Source organism: Pteropus medius, unplaced genomic scaffold (assembly GCF_902729225.1).
Source record: "Pteropus medius unplaced genomic scaffold, Ma_sr-lr_union100, whole genome shotgun sequence".
NCBI lineage: Eukaryota > Metazoa > Chordata > Mammalia > Chiroptera > Pteropodidae > Pteropus > Pteropus medius.
Genome location: NW_024354875.1, coordinates 17,964,418 through 17,985,005, shown reverse-complemented (window position 1 = coordinate 17,985,005; position 20,588 = coordinate 17,964,418). Strand labels below are relative to the sequence as shown.

The following is a 20,588-nucleotide window of genomic DNA, read 5'->3' as shown; positions in this document are numbered from 1 at the left end:
AACTGAAGGTATCTTGGTTCCCCTTGTCAAACCCTTCATTTATCTCACATGTAAGAGTCATGTTTTGAATTGAAAAATGATGACTAACTATGATGCCTCTTTTACTCAATCTCTCTCTCTCTCTATATATATATGTATTTTACTTTTAAAATTAAAGTATACACAGTGCAGTGCTAATGCCTATCATGTATCAATGAAATCTTTATAATGGTTCACCCTTATGGACTCATCATCCAGATCAAATAAAGAACGTTTCTAGCACCACAGAAAACTTCTTTGTTCCTTTTGCCTGTCAATATCCACCTTCCCTCCTCCAAATCCTGAGATAACCACGATACTGTCAGCTATCACAATGACTGCTCTTGAAACTCCATCTACATGGCATCACATAGTATACTTCTGTGTCTATACTTTCACCCGGTACTGTCTGTGAGATTCACTCATGTTGCGTACAGCATTAGTATATTCATCTGTACGCAGTTTAGTACTCTGTTGTATAGAAATACTGAAATTTATCAATCCATTCTACTATTCATGAGTTTCTTCCGATTTCAGGCTACTATAGAGGTACTATGAACATAATACTATGTACATATCTTTTGTGGATGGTAGGCTTTTGCACTCATTTTTATTGGGTATATTCTAGGAGCGGAATTGCTGGGTTATAAGGTAAATGTAAATTTGGCTTTAGTAGAAAGCATTAAATATTTTCCCAAAATAGTTGACTACTTTATACTTCCCACTAGCAATTTATGAGTTTCAGTTTCTCCATATAGTCACCAACATTTTATATTATCAGTCTTTTTAATTTTAGTGAGTCTGTAGAGTATGTTGCTGTGCTTTTGATATTATTTTCCTGATGACTAATGTACTTATTGCCCATTCAGATATCTTCTTTTTTGAAATTCCTGTTCATCTTTTCCTTGTTTTGCAATTGGTTTAGAGTTCTTTACATATTATATATACAAATCCTTTCTCAGAAATGTCTCGTGAATATTTTGTTTATGGCTTGTCTTTTCACTCTCTTAATATCTTTTGATAAACATAAGTTCTTAATTAAATAAGGTCCAACTTATTTTTTAATGGTAATAGTACTTTTTTGTGGCCTTTACAATAAATCTTTGACTACTCCAAGGTTATAAAGATATTCTACTATTTATAAAGCTTTATTGTTCCTCCTTTGACATTTAGGTCTACAATTCATCTCAAATTATTTTTTGTATATGGTGTAAGGTAGAGGCCAAGGTTCATTTTATTCCTATGGATAGCCAATTGTTTCAGGGCAATTTACTGAATAGATCATCTTTTTCCCTTATTGAACTGCTGTGATACCTTTGTTCTAAGTAACATAACCTAGATGTGTGGGTCTGTTTTTGGACTATTTTATTCTTTTGGTCTATTTTTCTACTCCTGATAAAAAATCAACAGCTTTTCTATGTAGAAACAGTCAATTATGCTAAAAGATCTCTCAAAATATCAAAAGAAAAACTAAAAAATCCTAGAAATGCAACTAATAATAATGTGCAAGACTCACATGAAGATAACCAAAAAACTTTACTGAAGATCTAAATAAATAGGAAGACGTCCCATGTTCATGGAATTAAAAACAAAATTGTTAAGATGGCAATACTCCCTAAATTGACCTAGATGGTCAATGCAATTCCTCAAAATTCCAACTGCCTTTTTTTTCTTTTTTGCAAATATGGACAAGTTGATGCTAAAATTCACATAGAAATCAAGAGATTTCAAAGAGCTAAAACAATCTTGGAAAAAATTAAAAAGTTGAAGGACTCACACTTCTTAATTTCAAAACTTAATACAAAACTACAGTAATCAAATGGTGTGGTACTAGCTTATGACAGACATATAAGACCAATGGAACAGAATTAAGAATCCAGAAATAAACTCATTAATCTACAGTCTTAAAATTAAGTTTTGACAAGGGTACCAAGACCACTTAATAGGAAAAGAACAGTCTTTTCAGCAAATGGTACTGGGATAAAGGGATGTAAAAAAATGAATTTTGTCTTCTACCTCACACAAAATATAAAATTTAACTCAAAATAGACCCAAACTACATGTAAGAACTAACCCTATAAAGCTTAGAAACATAGTTGTAAATTTTCATGATCATAAATTAAGCAATGGTTTCTCAGATGTAATATTAACAGTATAAGCAACTAAAAAAATAAACTGAACTTCATCAAATTAAAAACTTTTGTGCTTCAAAGGACATTATCTAGAAAATGAAAAGACAATCCACAGAATGGAAGAAAATATTTGCAAATCACATATTTGATAAGGGTCTAACTATCTAAGACATAAACTCTTAACTCAAAAGACAAATAACCCAATTTAAAAAGGGGCAAAAGATCTGAACAGACAGTTCTGCAAAGAAGATATACGAATGGCCAACAGGCACATGAAGGTATACTCAACACTTTTAGTCATAGAAATGCAAACCAAAATCACAGTAAGACAGCACTTCATACTCACTAAGATGGTTATAATACAAAAAAAAAAGAAAACAAGTATTGGTGAGGATATGGAGAAATAGAACTTTCATACACTGCTGGTGGGAACATAAAATGGTGCAGTTACTATAGGAAAGTTTGATGGTTTCTCAAAAAGTTAAACAGAGTTACCATATCATTCAGTTCCATTCCAGGTACAAGAGAATTGAAAACATATGTTTATACGAAAATTTGTAACTGATTATTCATAACAGTATTATTCATAATAGCCAAAAAGTGGAAACAAACCAAATGTCCATCAACTGATACTAGGTAGACAAAATGTAGTATAGCCATACAATTAAATGTAATTCAGCCAGAACAGAAGTACTGATAAATGCTACAATATGAATGAATCATGAACACAGTTAAGTGAAAGAAGCCAGACATAAAAGACCACATTTTTGGGATTTGCATAATTCCATTTATTTGAAATGTCCAGAATAGGCAAATCCATAGAGACAAAAAGTAGATTAGGGGTTTCATAGAACTAAATATTGTTCAACGAGAATAAAAGATATTAGAAAAAATATGGTTGCCAAGAAAGGCTTATTATAATAGAACTATTTCCATATCCAGAACCTTGTTCTGGTTCTAAAGAATTCCTTTTCAATAATAGACTCCTACAATGAAGTACTTATGTGTTTCCTCTTAGTGGTTAAGAGTTTTAAGCTTTGTAGTTAGACATGGGTTTGAATGCCAGCTTTGCCACTTACAAGGGATATGACGCTAGAAAAACTAACCTCTCTGAGCCTCAATTTCCCAAAACAGAAATAAAAATAGAAATCTACCCTTATAAAGCTGTCATGAGGGTCAGATGGCTGGCACAAAGCAAATGATCAATAAATATTAGCTACTACATAGTAAAGAAAAAAAAGTCTGGCTACAGATTTTTAAAAATTCTTTCAACATTCTACCTCAGCTCTCCCTTCCTTCCAAGCAAAATGCCGAAACCTAAACCCCTTTCCCCATTCCAAATTCAAAACAAAGAAACAAACAACATACAGAGACTCAAGAGGTAGATGAAAGAGATGAAGAATAATAGGTTTGTTTATGTAAGTACATGTTTCTGCTTGGTATTACCCTCTTCATAATCACTCCTCCTTTTATAATTTACTTGAGAACTTAGACTTCTACTATTTATTTCCCGATTTTGTAGTCTGTAAGTATAATTTCTAGCAACATATTTATATTGATATATTTAACAGTTACCTGTAAAGTGAATATATAAGAGAATCATACCTTAATTATTTTCATTTTTCAGGAATGGAGTACATTTAAAATTTAAGATTCAAATGAATTCAATGATTCTGGCGATTACTTTTGAACCACAAATTAAAGCACTGAATAAGCCACTATCAAAGTTTCAAATAAATTGCCGTTTTTTTTAATGTGAGAGAGATCAACAGATTCAGATAGGTGTCTTTTCATGTTTCATGTTGTTTTTACTCTAGCACTGGTTGACTGCGGACTGAATTACTGTATAGTGGACTCCACTGTCTTGAAATCTTTATTCCTTTATCATATTACTCTCTATATTCCCTTTCCTTAACATGTATTGCCACATTTCAGACACACTTTTGTGACAAAATTCTTGCAATTGAAAACCGTAACTTCGTTGCCAACAGATTTTGCTCTAAGCAAAAAGCTCTCTATGCTTACCAGAATAATAAGTTATATTAAGGTCCTGCATTAAGAACCAACTGGCTATTTGTGTCTCAGTAGGAGACAGGATGAGCTAGTTGGTATTAATCTATTTCCCCCTCATACATCTGAGCTGGCTCTTATTTCTCATCCTATCTGTAGCCTATAAATCTCCAATTCCTTAAGAATTTTAAGCTATGTGAGCTGTGGTTGGAGTAACAGTTCTTTATCTGGAAGCAAAAGTTATTTTCTTCAAACTCAAAATTTTAAAGAAAATACTAAGAACCACTGTATTTCAATTACTTACCAAAGCAATTCCTTTTCTTTCTTTCTTTCGGAAATACAAAATGAAACAACTTAGTTTGTATTCTTTTGTCCTTGAAATTACTTATTAGAAATTGCTAACATGAAGTTGTGTGCATTCCAATGAACTTTATCAGTGTTATTTAAGAAATAAGCATTAGAATTTTAAAGGGAAAGCTTCCCTCCCTGAGAAAATTCTATGTCTCTTATTAGGGAAAAAAACATGCATTCACCCTTAATTTATACTCTAGAAGTTTTTTATTTACTAAATTCTCTTTCCATTCTTTTATTTCACCTAAATTTACAAAATGAATTGTTTGTATCAGGAATTATATAGGATAGAGAAATAAGCAGGAATCAGTATTGCCCTCAAAGATAAATCTAGTGACAGTGTGCTAAGTGTTAAAGTTCTGCAGATAGCATTACTGGAACATTGGGCCTTTGGGCTTACAAAAGAGGAGAGGTTTTAAATAAGAGTTAATACCTGAACTATAATTGACTATGAGGAATTTACAGTTAAACAAATAAAAATATGTGCAGAAAAGCAAAGGACAATGGAAGAGTGTGGGAAATGGTTAACAGCTTGGTATGATTAGAATGAAGGACCTAGAAAGCTCTTTCCACTGTGGTTTAATCGTGGCTCTACTATTTACAGGACTGCTGTACCTGAAAATCTAATTCTCCACCTTTCAAATGAGGATGGTAATTCCTCTCTTTAGTGTTCCTATGAATACTAAATACTAAACACTTAATATCATAATAAACATCAGCCATTATTTTTTATCCTTGACCAGTTAAGTACTGAGGGAGAAGGAAGAACTGAAGGAGATGCCATGTTTTTCACCTGAGTTACCAGCTGGATGAAATACTGTTCACCATGGGGAACCCACGAGAAGAAACATGTTGGTGGGAAATGAGAAATAATGAAGTCAATTTTAGGTATGATAAACTGAAAATGACTATGGGACACAAAAGTAAAAATTCCCAGCAAGCAACAGGAAATACAAATGAAAACCAAAATGGAGGTTCTCTGGAGAGAGGATTCTAGGCTAGATAGACTTGAAATCTTCAGCCAGTAAGTAGTAGCTGAAGAAAAGTGATCCACAAGTGAGAAGGAGTGATCCGAAAGCCAGAAAGAAAAATAGTGAGTGGTGTCATAAAAATTGAGAAAGAAAAGCTTTTTAAAAAAGAATGATAAACTAATTCAAAAACTGGATTGAAAAATGAACAATAAGTTTTTTAATTAAGAGGTCTGCAGTCATTTCCAAGAGAAAAATATTAGTGTAGCGGTGACAGCAAGACATCTGTGGCAGCAACTGCAGTCAATGTGGATACAGGGACTAACTCTTCTCTAGTCTTCTAAGATACTAGTTCTTAGATGTGGAGAGAATCAGAACTATGAAGATATTTTCTCTAAAGTGGAGAAACTTGAACATTTAAAAAATATGCTAACAAGAAGATTGAAGACTGGATACAAGGGGGAAGGTTAAAAGATATATGAAAAAGGGAACTGCAGGGGTGGGAAAGGGTGGAATCTAGAACCCAAGAAGTAAAGCTAAGTCTGGGCAGGTGGAAGCACATGTCATCCTCTAAGATAAGAGGACTGGACAGAATGATGAGTGTGGATATAAAATAAGTTTGTAATCACGAGAGGGGGAAGGATGGAGGAAGTTCCCTGAAAATGACCCTTCAGTGAAAGTGGAAGTGAAGTCCATTGAAAATGAGAGTGTGATGTGATGAAGATTTGGAATGGCCACAGAAAAAAATAGGAAAGGGAAGGAGATGGATGGATAGATAAATAATGCTAAGATTCTAATTCAGACTATGAAGTTGTGAACTCTGGTTACTCAGATCTTAGTTTGGATGATTCAGCTCTGCCTCGTTACCTTCTTTACATGGAACACCATGGGCACTGGCCTATTTTAGAATGGATTTGAGTTATTCTGCTATTTTAGCATTTCACTAGCTTTGCTCCAGGTCTCTCTCTTGACCTTTTGACCTCTATAATTTGGCAACTTTATAGCGGACGAATTTCATATTTATTTTTTGATGACTGGTTAAAGAAAACTAGTTTTTTAATAATTATGACAAAATATAATGTATTTATTTTGGTTTTCCTATTGTAAACTTCAGTTAAAATCATTTTCGTGACCCTAACATGTCTTCTACCTTATTTCTGAAACCTGAAAAAGATGTCCCAGACTTGGCAAAGAAGTCACTTATAGACTCACAATCTAAAAGTGAGTAAAATAAATACAATGGGTTTCTAACTCTCATTTATTTTGTTACAATTTTTAACATCCTGATGTTGTAAGCTTTCCTGCTTGTTCAAATAGATAGCTTTAAGCTGACCCTTCATTACTACTTTGCCCTCATTTATCCATTAAAATTCAGTCAATGTTATTAACTCAATAAATGTTATTAAGTTTATTAATTAGGTGTGATGTAATTATTTTTCAATAATAAAATGTGATTTTTAGAAATGTGTGTCATATCCTTAAGGCTATGACACTAACCAATTAGAATGGAACTAAATGAACAGCAAATACACACACACACAGAGACCAAAAATTAGAAACTTTTTGTAAGCAATATTTAATTTCAGAGTGCCCTCCTAAAGCAGGGTTGACAAACTATGATATACCTGTCCCGCCATCTGCTTCTTTTATTGGAACACAGCCTCAGTCTTCCTTTAGGTATTGTCTATGGCTGCTTTGGTGCTACAATGGCAGAGTTGAAGAGCTGGGACAAACCAAATGGCCCACAAAGATATAAATACTTAACCATTTGGCTCCTTACAGAAAAAGTATGTTGATTCTGTCCTAAACCCTTCTAGTCAAAGTGTAGTCCATAGATCAGCAATGCAGTAGCATCACCTGGGAATTTCTTAGGAATTCAGAATCTCAGACACCACCCCAGACATGCTGAATCAGAATCTCTAACTTCAGCTAGATCTTTTGGTCATTCTAAAAGCCTTAAAGAAAATACAGTTATATGTGGTTTAATGACAGGGATACATTCTGAGAAATGTGTCATTAGGTGATTTCATCGTTGCGCAAACATCACTTAAACTAACATAGAAGGTATAGCCTACTACACACCTATTATTCCTAGGCTACAAACATGTACAGTATGTTACTGTACTGAATACTGTAGGCAATTGTAACACAATATTTGTGTGTCAACATATCTAATCACAGAAAAAGTACAATAAAAATACATAAATTAATGTCATTTATTATCATGTATATACTACATATAATTGTATATGCTATGCTTTTATAGGACTGGCAGAGTAGGACTGTTTACATCACCACAAACCTGTAATGTGTTGCACTGTACCATTATGACACATACTACATGACTAGGTGATAGGAATTTATCCGCTCCATTATAATCTTATAGGACCACTGTTGTATATAGGCATACTTCGTTTTATTGAGCTTCACTTTATTGTGCTTCACAGATGTTGAGTTTTTTTTTTTACCAACTCTACCTCAAAATGGTTAGGACTTGTTTTTATTGAGATACTTGCTTTATTGGGGTGGTCTGGAACTGAACACATGATATCTCTGAGGTATGCCTGTAATATGGTCTGTTGTTGACAGAAATATGATTATGCAGTGTATGACTGTATGATGGTCACTATTTGGAAATATATAAATTTGCAAAACATTTCTACGTAGATTATCACTTTAGAAATCTATCTCAATTAACATGAACATGACAGTTACTGCAGTTTTAAATAACAAAAAGTTGAATACTTAATAAAACTTTTTTGTTTCATTGTATCATGTTCCTAAACAGATTTTATGATATCTTTAAATATGTATTTTAAAGTACCCTGTTCAGATGATATAAAATATTTTTAGAATGACGTGCCAGAGAATAAGATTAAAAGTATCGCATTCGCTAGTGTACCAGATTTTAAAGTAGTTTACACTTAGATGGAATGATGTATTTCAAATGCATACATACACAAACCATATACATACCTATGCATATAGATATATACAGACACAGGGTTTTATTACTCAAGGTAACTAATACATAAATAATTATGAAAATATGTGCTATGTGATTACTTTTGTAAAAATATAAATATCTGCATGTATATAGATTAAAAAAAAAAATCTAGCAGTATTACCCCCAGTCTGCTAACACTAGTTATTTATTTCAGTTATTTAAATTGAGACTTTGCAGCCTTTCACTTTCAACGTTATGTAATTCTGTGCTGCTTAATCGTGAGCATGTATTAATTCTATAATCATAGAAATATCGATAAGGAGAAATTTTAAACCACAGTGACTATCCTAGCTAATAAATTTCTAAATTATTAAAAAATAGAAAACGCTATTAAAATATAAAGTCATTAGTGATATGACCGTACTGACATCAAGATTTCATGATAAATCTGCGGTAAAGATTATCTGGATAAACATTTACTTTGATGTAAAAGGTGAGGAAAAAAGTGTAAATATGTATACTTAATGTTGAACTGTCATGTATTATTCTTAAAAATACATAGGAGCCGATGGTGAACATTTTGAGCATTTGCTCCACTGCCCCATTGGCCCTGTAATTTGTATTATGAATAAATATCAGTTAAAACACCCACTATTTTAATGAAACAAGTTGATTTATCAATCTACACGATAGTGAGCTTTGTAATAATGGAATTCAAAATTTCAACCTTAAGAGTTTCCTCAATTTAAAAAAGACTATTTTCCTTAGCATTGTATTTCATTTCCTAGCTATACATACTTCTCTGGTCCTACTTCCTTTTCTGCAGCATAAGGATGATGTACATGATCTGTTTAATCCCTCTGGATCTCAATTATGCAATTTATGCCTCCATATGTACACTAAAGTCTTTTACCTAAAATTGTTCCAACTAGAGATTTTAATTGAGTCACAATCCTGTGTTTTGCCAGTGCAACAGTAACTAACGTAATGACCTACGGGCACTGAAAGATCCTAAGGATAAGCAAAATTCTTTAAAATGAAATTACGTATCTATACATTTTAAATCTCTCTTATTGTACTACGATTCCCTGAAAACCAATCAGACAGAAATAAAGGGATATCTGGTTGGATGAAACTGCATATTAACCTATAGTTCTCTTTACTTACATATAGCAGTCACTTGGTTGCAAATTGAAGAATGTCAGACATGTTAATTTTTTATATACCAGCGTGTAGAGATAGAAAAATGTCTGAGGATATTCTACATGTGCTGGACACTACCTTGATTAAACAAAGTCCTTATTCACTAGGAAGTTAAAGCAAACAGTATAAAAGGTACAAGCAAAATGGAATTCCCAAACCTTTAAATTCCATAAGTCGGTTAAAAAAGGAATTTTTTTAAAAGAAAGTGACAGTTTTGTTGCCAAAAAGAAAGTCTGAAAACCACTACCATCTACTATCAGCATTATTTCACAAAAGAAAGAGCAACGGAATAAAATGTCAAGATAAATGACAGTTACCCAAGAAAAGATAACTGGCAAACAGTGGTAGGCCATGGTCAAAAGTCTAGCTTGAAAAAATCTCAATTAAGAAAAGAAAAGGAAAGAAAAGCTGTAGGACCATGTCTGCTTTATCATCTTATATATCTGTTGCTTTAACTAGTAAATTTAAACTTATTCCCTATGAGGGTACATATTGTTTTTATCCCAGTTTAGAAGGGAGGAAATTAAGGCTCAGAGAGATGCTGACTTGCTCAAAAGTTCTGCTGTACATAAAGTAGCCTGAATTCAGAAGCCACCTCTTATGATTTATAAGTCCTTTCTAATATACCATGCTGACTCTTATAAAGACAAAATAGCTGAATACACAGAAAGGGTTCCAAGCACAAAACTAGTAAGTGCTATCTTACAGGTATTTCTTATCAGTGCTGTTCTGTGCATATGGACACCTGCACCTTTTCAGAAGCCCACACATAACACATTGAAAATTAGCATAAGTAGACGTCATAGTGAACAGGTACAAACACTCACTAGCTGTGTTACTTTATAAAAACAACTCAGAAATCAAGAATAGTTAATAAGATTTCTTACAGTATTTTGTTACAACTATTTAAGTCTCCATTCTGAACAGTAATGGAATATATTTTATATGTATTTTAACCCTTAACTTCAAGAAGCCACAGTTTAGTTATTAACAGCGACAACATTGCAACTGATGGCTCCAGTCCCTAGATAATGAAACTTCATGATACTCAAATATAAAGGCCTAGTTCTTGACCTATCTCTTTTGTCAGTAGCTTTTCTCTTCTACTGCAATTAGCCATCTGGCCTCTGTTTCATTAGTCTTTGGCAAGAAAGAATCTGATCTGAACAAAAGGCAGCTTTCCAAAATCTGTATAAAAGAGTAGTAGAGACCATTTATTGCGTTGTATGTTAAATCTAGCATGCTTGGAAAAGAAACTTCTAATTTAAATACTAACTCGCCCACTTTTCTTGACCTCTGTGACTTATATTATTGCACAAGACCTTTAACTCCTTTTCCATAATATTACTATTCTATTTGTATTGTCTTCTTAATCTCCAATAATTAAAGCCCCCAATGTCAAGAACAAGTTAGAGAAAACCCTTTAATAGCAGAAAAATAAACTGAATGTTGAATAGAAAAATATCATAATACAGCAATGCCAATCCTAAATCCCGAATTTTCCAGAAAATTCATGTTAAATATTATCACTGTCTACTTCCTTTTTATAACACTCGTAACAACAAACACATTCACACACAAATGTAATGAAAATTTAAATATTTCAGCTTCTGATTACAACCAGAACACTTTACATGGGAAATAACACATCCAAGAGAATATCAGATCACATGTGTTAAATTTTAGTCTGTAAAATAGTTAACCAAAAACAGTTTACCTAAAAGCAATTCAAACAAAAACCAACTGTTCCCTTTTCTTTCTCACTTCTAATTTAGTTTGCAGATTTCAAACAGCATTGTAAGGCAATACAATTTTTTAAAAAACAAGCCTATATAGAAATAAATTTAAATTAGAAGCATGTGTTTTTTTAAATTGAGTGTTGCTATTTAGCAAATATCATTTGTTTGGAAGAAAGGAAGAAATGGAAAGGTGGATAACTCACAATAGTCCAGACTAAAAAGACCAAAAGCATGAGGAACGTAGCAGATAGCTCCTGATTAGTATATTAACTATGAAATACTATAGATTGCCAATCGAATTCTAAAGATTATGTATTATGCACGCTTTAGTGAAAAGATGCTACTCTTCACCCTACCACATTCTTAGAAATCATGACTTAACACCTGCATTTTGACAATGAACCCCACATCAAATAAGCCATAAATACATTTAAAAGCAGATACCAAATTTCTAACTTTTCTCACCATATAAAACAGTGAATTTATGCTTAGTTCTATAAATTGGCCACCCAACTATTCCTTCCTATTAGCTTCATTTTAGTAAATATACAAGTGTGATTATTTGAGGCACCTAAAACTAAAACTGACTTAAAACTAAAGAGTCGATTTATAATAAAAATGTAGTATTTTTGCTTGATTTCTGGTAATTCAAAATGGCTACTTGAGAGATGATTTTGAGGGCTTAGGTCTCTTTCAAATATTCCTATAGCAAAAACATATTCAAAATTGTTAAACTGAAAACAGAATTTGCTTAAGGTTGAGATAATTCTTTTTAAAATTCATCCTATCCTCAAAAAGACTCATCTTCAGCTGTAAAATTCAAGATGACAAATCTCTTACAACAGAAGTCAACAGAGGATTTATGAAGAAATAAAACATTCTCCAAAATTTACAACACTGTGACTGCAAGACATGCTATTTCTACAATATTTCTCAACAGGGCAAAACTATTTAAAATCGGTTTCTCAACAAGTGATTCAATAACCCAAGCTTTGAATTCAGATATCCATTCACCAGCAATCTTATTTTTACATAACCTTTGACCAGCATAAGATTAAAATTTGAAATTTCTAGTAGCACTTGATTTCTATAATATAGTTAACACCTATCTTTAATAACTGTAAATATAAGCACTGATTATTTTCCTCCTTGGAAATAAGTCACTGTGGGTATTTCCACTACAAAATAATAGTCCTAGCCCTACAAAGTTAACTTCTTGGCTTGAAAGTTATAGGAGAATATGCTATTAAATTTGAACTTTGATCTATATAATGAGCATTTTTTTACACCAGCAACAAGACTCTTATAATTACCACTATTGATTGAAATTAAGTGACATCTTTAATTTCTTTAAAAATGATGGTCCTTTACCTCTGAATCTACATAAAAGTACTATAAGATAGACAAATTTAATGACTTATTTCACTATTTTTCATACCATTGTTACTAAATATTTTGATTCTTAATTACAAGATTAATGAGCTTTTCTACACTTGCTTTTGCTAGACCCACCACTTATATTATCATTTTTTCACTAAATTTCTAGACTATAACACTTCTTCCCTAGGTGGAACCTATTAGAATCATTGAATGGAGGTTTTTTTAGCAAGCTGAGTAACTATAAAACCTGCAGCTACATCACTGCCCACTAGATGGGGCGTGTGCACAGGTAATGTGAAATGAGAGCGGTTTGAAGCAGAGAACAAAGACAAGATGTTAAGGTGAGATTTTGATTGGATTTGGCAAAATTGCATGGAGAAAACTGCCACATAGCAAAATCTCAGAGAGTGCCTTTAACTGTCAATAAAAAAGATGCTGTTTCAATTGGTGAAATTCCTCCTGCTGACTCATTTCATAATGCAGAGGAGATGGGTTAGATAGGAAAAATGAAGCTTCAAGGCACATCTCCTATCCATACCTAACTTTCCCCCCAATCAGGAGGACTTAAATAAAAGTTCTAGTACTGCCACGAGCCCAGCCAATAGAAAAAACTCCAAGATTCTTTCAAGTTCTGGGTTCTCTCTGAATGTAGTATCTTTGCATGAGTAAGTCACATACTTAGATGTATTAACTCTTAGAAACTATACTTAAAGGAGATCATCACAATGTGAAATACTGATTACATACACACTGGTATGTTTGCCTGCTTGGAAATCTTTGACCAAACCCAATGAATAACATGAGAAAACTAATGAGAAGTGAACTGGATATGCTGATTAAGTAGTGTAGCAGAGCAGGACAATAAATTTAAAGTAGTGAGAAGTGGAAAATACCTAGATAGGTACTCCAAGGACTCTAAAGTTGCTGCCTCTGCCTCTTGTTTTTTAACACTGCAACAGATTTTCAGAAACAACTAAGAAAATAATTTATAAGTATAAAGGATCCAAATATACACACAAAAAGAGTGCTTCCTAATAAAAGTTTGTATATGTGACTCTGCCGTGTACCTTTTAACTCAGCAAAGTTTGCAAAGTCAACATGACAACTATTTTTTCTTAAAAATCTGCTATGTGAAGTCCATTAAGTACTTGTCTGAAAACATACCTTGCAAAGTTCTTTAACTATCTTGTATTTCCTAAAGGTCTTGTACTTATGTAAATAAGTGTAAGTTTCTAAGTTATATCTGTTATGGATTATGTTTGCCTCCCTACCCCTCAATTCATGTCAAAACCTTACCTTCCAATGTGATAGTATTAGGAGGTGGGGTCTTTAGGAAGTAATTAGGATTAGATGAGGTCAGGAGAACAGAGCCCTCAGAATGAGAGCCTTGCTTCCTCTGTCTACTCTACGACTTGTGAAGATATAGTAAGAAGGCCATCTGCAATCCAGAAGATAATCCTCACCAGAACCTGACCATGGTTGCTCAATCCTGGACCTCTAGTCTTGAGAACTATAATAAATTTGTTGTTTATAAGCCACCTGGTACTTTGTTATGGCAGTCTGAATTAAGATAATATCTAACAAATATAGGAGAAATATGAAAACTAAAATGAACACATGGATTTTATTTCTAATCTCCACTCCTCTACTAAATTATTGATCCAAATTGCTGATTTCATTAAATGCTTCATCTAATATTCTCTAAATATTAATAAATGTTATTTTTTCTTCCCTTGGTAGTTTATGTTTCCAGAGAAACACAATTGATAGCCACAGTTAGCAGTCTTCTCAACTTTTTTCCATTTCTAATTAGTTTGTTAAAGTAGCCCACTATTTTAAAGGAAAGCATAAGATTGCTTTTTAAACAAACCAATTAAACATAATTATTTTACTCTTCATGTTTGATATTCATGAAGCCAGAATTAGGGAATATTTTTAATAACAATCCTAACCTTTGGAAAAATAAAGAGAAAACCTTCTTCATTTTATGATGTGCTAATTATCTTGCCGTTTTTTAGTTTCTAATTAGTTAAATAGATCCCTATTTAATACATTTGCTTAGAATGTAGCTATCATTTACATTAGATTTCCCTTTAAAAAATAAGTTTATATATATGATTGTATTTAAAGCATATTTAAAATATTAAAAATCCAAAAGAAACAATAGAAATATGTCTCAAAATAATGTTAAACAAAAATTAATTACAAAAAAAGAAAAAATGAAAAAAATGAATAAAAAATTACAAAACAATATGTCTATAGTGATTCCAATTTCACTTTTTAAAATATGCAAAGAATGGAAAACTATACATCAAGATGCTGGCAGTCATTATCTCTGACTATGAGTTTTTCTATTATTTTTCTGTTTTTTAAATTTTCAGCAAAGAGCTTACATTACTTTTATATAGTCAGGGAAAATATTTGTATTAAAATCAGTTTATTTTAGGTAATAAATGAATATATAACCTCTTATAAAAATATTTTTATAAAAGTGTGATGCTGTAGATTAATAAATATATCAATCTGATTTCTTAGAAAATAAAGCTTGAAGATTTCAACTTTCTCAAAAGGTTGAGAAGTTGTTTCCCTGTACAAGCACTCACTCTACTGGTGACATAGAGAATATACTTCTGACATTTCTGAAGTCATTGCATTATTTTCTACAAGCACTAGAGGGCACGGTTTTCACTATAAAAATTTCACCAATTATCACTATATTATATGCCATTTTTTGGTCTGGTTTCTGTTACTATGTAATCAACTATCATTCTATTTATCATATGCCTTTTTTGGACTGTGCTTATATAAACATAATAATTTTAAATTGCAGTTTGACTCCTGAGATATATAATAGCTAATTTATCATACAATTTATCACTACTTTTATTTTGAAAGGAATTCAAATATATATGTGCGTGCATACATATTTCAAAACTATTTTCTAGGATGTATTAACAAACATGTCATCTAAGTTTCTGATCTGACACTATCTCATATTAAAATTAAATGACTATTAAACACATTGAAAATTGAGGTTCATCATTACTGGTTCTAGTTTAATAAAAAGGGAAAAGATAATTTTAAGAAATTATTTAAATGCCCTCAGAATTCCACGTCTTTAAGAGAACACTGAAATGCTTTTCTCTAACTCCAAAAGCTTCCAACATCTATAAGGCTTACGAATTCTGGTGGTGATGGAAGAAAACTGAGAGGGAAAAGACATTACAGATGTAAGAGAAGCAACAGTAAAGTCATGACATCTCAAAACTAGATGGGATTTTTTAGGGTTGCCAAGGTAGTAATGTGATATGTGACTACAGTGTAGGGTACACCAGAGAAACAGCTGAAGCTGAAAAAGTAGAGTAGAGTAAAAGCTGGGGGAGGACTGTTGAGCTATACTTGGGAGATGGACTTTATTTTAAAAAACAGAAAAGTCACTGAAGACTTTTAAACAAGGTAGGACAGGAAGTATCATTAATATTAAACGTCGTTATTTACAGAGTTCCTCTCAACAGATTTTCTTATTTGATCTCCACAAGCTGTCTAGGTGGGCTAGAGCTGGTAGTTGACAACTATAATAGAATACATTAATCTGATAACATACATATCTTTAACAATTAATTTTCTACTCTTCATCTTTTCCCCACCCCACCTCAGTTTGTAGTATAATGCAGAGGTCTTAGATGCTTTTATTTGGAAACTTATATTTAAAACCTGAGCTTTCCTGGCATAAATAAACTAAATTAGAAAATTGCCTACTGAAACTTTTGAAACACAGATAATAGAGACTGCTATGAAATGAATCTCATCTGGTCTAGACATATAAATTGAGTACCATAAATGCTTGCTAATTATTACACAAACTTTAAATATGAGGGGAAAGTCCAATCCAATTATTAAGCTGTTATAAATCTCACCATTTATACATGACTCTAGTAAAACTTACACAATGCTGATATCGATTTAGCCTTCATAAACTGTTTTAAATGAAATTCCATCTCCAAAGGACAAATAGCCACCTTACTTCTTGGATCATTTCTGGAATTTCAATTTTTTAAAAACCATTACATTATCTATATATGAAGTTTAAAATATTCTTCTCCATATATCTAAAGGCTGAGCCAAGCTAAAAACCTTACGTCACTGTATTTTATAAAGACTGGGGCCTCAACATATCTCCTAAATAAGCAGCCTCTTGCTTCTATTTATTTTAGCATTTTTGTCAGTTAGAATGGGTTAAAAAAGAGACAAGAAGAAACAAGTATACTTACTTGAATCTGGCAGGTGAAAGGGGAGTAGGAGGAAACATTCCTGGTTCAAAAGAATCAAAGTAAGTCACTGTCCAAGAAAAGCTGCAGCAGGAGAATCCGGCAATTAGGGATATTATAAGTAGAGTCCAGAATCCTTAATGGGAAGAGGGGAAAAAACTCAAATTATTAACACCAAAGCAATTTAAATTAAACCAGTATCCTCATGTTCAGATCATGTGTATTTCTTAACTTCTGAATTATATATAAATGATAACAGATTTGAGCTTAGTATATGCTAGCCCATGTAGAAGTGTAAAGTAAAACTAGAAATCCTACCACTGAATATTTTAATTCAATTATAATTTAATATGTAGAAAAGAGATCAAATTCAACTTAAGAATCTAACTCATGTTCAGTTTTATAAAATCCAACTATAGAAAAAAATGGTTAAAAAACTTCACTGTTAAAAAGCCTTAACATCTTTCATTTGACTTTGTGAATTAGCCTTCTTTTATTACTTTGCACTAAGTGGTTCCTTTCTTTCCATACCTCGCACTTTTGACATATGAGTCAATTTTAGAGTGTCTACTCTTTACACCTTTTGTATGAACATGATAAACTTAATATGTTTCTTTAACATTGCTCAGTATATGAACAAAAGTTAACTCCTAATTTATAAATGGGTTAGGATCCAAAATTTTATTTTCAGTTAGGATCAAAAATTTTATTTTGATCTGCATTTTCTCAAATAAATCAAGCCAAAGCATGATACTATATGGAGGGAAAAGAAGGAGAAAGGGTTGACAAATGGAAGGATGAAGGAAATAGACACAGTTAACAACAGAGGGAATAAATTAATTTGAAGGTGTTTAAAAACACAAACTGCCTCCTTATGAGTTTACTAGGCCACCACTACTTGTCCCAGTAGCACAAGAAGGCAAGGTTGAGAAGACTACAGTAGAGAATAACTTATGAATTACCAAATTTCCTGGCTGCACAAAATTGCACAACCAAAGATGCATTTTAGCAAGAAGCACATAGGAAATAAATGCACTGGACTATTTATAAACCATTTGAAGCCCACTAACAGACTGATAAAACTGCTAGAAGAAAACTCAGCGCAATGAAGCATGAAGAAAAACTGTGGCAAAGTATTTTTTGAAAGATTAATTTTTTTTCTCCAGATAGTTCCTTTCCTTTACCCACTTTTAAAGAGATAATGTATTTCACATTCATTGCCCCAGAAGGATGTGGCAAAGAAGAAAGAAGAACTAGCCTGAATGCCTCTTCAGTTTTCATGTTACAAAATAATTAAGGGAACTAGGAGGATATATATATAAGCAGGAGGTTGATAAGCACAAAATGTTTTGAATAGACAGCAAGAACGAGTTGACTGGGTTATAGATAAAATGTGCAAAACAGTGAGAAAGAGAATAAGGGATTTCTCTAAAGGTGACAGAGTTCTCTGGTTTGAAGAATGCAGGTTATTTGTGTGTGTTTACACTTGTGTGTATATATAGGGAGAGGATAGTTCTGCTAGGTTTGCCTGGCAGCCATCAAGAAAAGGTACCCCAACACTAGACAGGGATAATAGCTGTGTACAGCATCTTGGCAGGTGGGCCCAGTGCCAAACTTGTAGATGCCTCTGTCCTGAGTGGGTCATAGAAACAGCAGATGGCTGGAAGGTGCTATATCTGAAAGGCCATCCTAACCAGGATGCAAGATGTTTTAGCAGTAACTCATTTCAGCAAATGAGTACTAGATTACAACCCTATCCCAGTATCCTGGCACAGTGCCAGCCTCTACAACTTTAACCCGACCTAGCACTGGGTAAACTGAAACTTTAAAGACTGAGGTACAACCTTCCTGCCAACTCAGTGAGACAGGGGACCATCATAGAAACTATAAGATTGCTTAGTGTACAACCACAACTTAAGGGTGACTACGGTGCCAAATAGCTATTATTTGTTATTATTTAGATGAATACCTCTAAAGAAGAAAAAGAACTGACAAGTCTACTTTGAGTTTAACGTAATACATAAGTCTGCAGAACAAAGATGGTAATTAAAAAATGAATATCTGTTTGAGTACTGTGGAATGAAGGAAACTTCTAAGTATCTAAAAATGAGAAAGACACAAAATAACATTAAAAAGTAACAAAACGTGAGGCTTTCTAAAGTCTATCAGGCTTTTTCACTCAGGTGCTTTAATACAACGTCTATCAAATTTAAGACAAAAGCATTATTGAGTTTTCAAAAATGACTACTATTATACAATCTAAGTGCTTGCCTCACTTTGGACATTTTATATTCATTTGAACTAATCAAGTCACACCACTGATAATAGTCAGGTCACAATGATAGGGCTAAAACAGTACATTGTAATGTACTAGAAGTGCTAATGCTTCTGAAAATAATTCAATTCATTTATGAACAAGCAAAAAGCCACAGAAGCTGACAACTCTCAATAATTAAACTGTAACAAGACTGTGAGCTAAAAATTCAACTAATGTTTTGTAAACCCTTTTATCAAGAGTTAACATAATTTTTAAAAGGTAAAAAAGCATGTAAAAATTAAAGTCTTCGTTCCCCAATTCACCAATTCCACTCCTAAAAGCAATCAGCTAAGCGTTTGTTGTACATCTTTTCTAACTTATAAATGTCTAAGTAACATAGAATATATGGAGCTAACTGTGAACAAATAATACATAAAGATGTATATATATATTTAGTTTATTTTCCACAAATGTGATTCTCATCAGAAAAATTGTCCTATTCTACACTTTGCTTTTTTCACACAATATTGGGGACCTTTAATATCAGTACATATAGCCACAATTCCATTGCATATTTTTATTATTTCAGTTTTTCACTATAAAAACAATGTAGCAAATAACATTTTTGTACTTAATTATGTGGTTGCATAAGGATATCTGTAACAAATTTCTGGAGAACTGCTATGTCCAAGAATATAAGCCTTTAAATAAGTGCATACATTCTTCTTTCTTCTCTATAGTTCGATTTTCATCAATTGATAAAGTGATGAAAATTCACATTTTCCACCAATTGAAGTCTCTTGGACTCAGTGTTTTCACCCAAAGCAAAGATGAGAGTAGGTGGGAAACTCCTACTCCAATTCTTTTGTTGGAGTTTTGTATTCTTTTATTTGGTATATTTTGTTTGGTATATTCCATTTTTCAAAATAAGTGATTTTGGTTTCAAAGTATAGTTAGTTTTCTAAAAATATGCTGGCAGCTTTCAGTATTTCTATAAAAGCTTCCAGCAAAGAGAGATTATTATGTGTTCTAAATATTTTCATTTTATTTAACAATTTCAAGTTTAAAGGGATGAGGTGACTTTCAGAAGTTTTATTAAGTCCACAATGTGGGGGCAGAAGCTTACATATAGCATATGTAAGCAGAAATAACCGGGAAAAGAAAACAAAAACAAAAACCTCCTATATTCCCATACTGGGAAAAATTTCTTATTAAAACATTGTTATACAACCAATTATACATCTTCATAAAAATTATTCCTACCATAATAATGGGACTAAATGTGACAGCACACTGATAATTTCCAAGTCTAATT

At 32.5% G+C, this 20,588-nt stretch overlaps 1 protein-coding gene across 2 annotated transcripts in view; it reads right to left on the bottom strand.

Moving 5' to 3' along the window:
• ARL6IP6 (ARF like GTPase 6 interacting protein 6) overlaps positions 1 to 20,588 on the bottom strand; it is a 106,502-nt gene that overhangs the window by 79,001 nt on the left and 6,913 nt on the right. For both annotated transcript variants that reach the window (XM_039855899.1, XM_039855898.1), the window contains exon 3: positions 17,020 to 17,152. In XM_039855899.1, the coding sequence (XP_039711833.1) occupies positions 17,020 to 17,152 (133 nt within the window). The remainder of the gene's footprint in view (positions 1 to 17,019; positions 17,153 to 20,588) is intronic.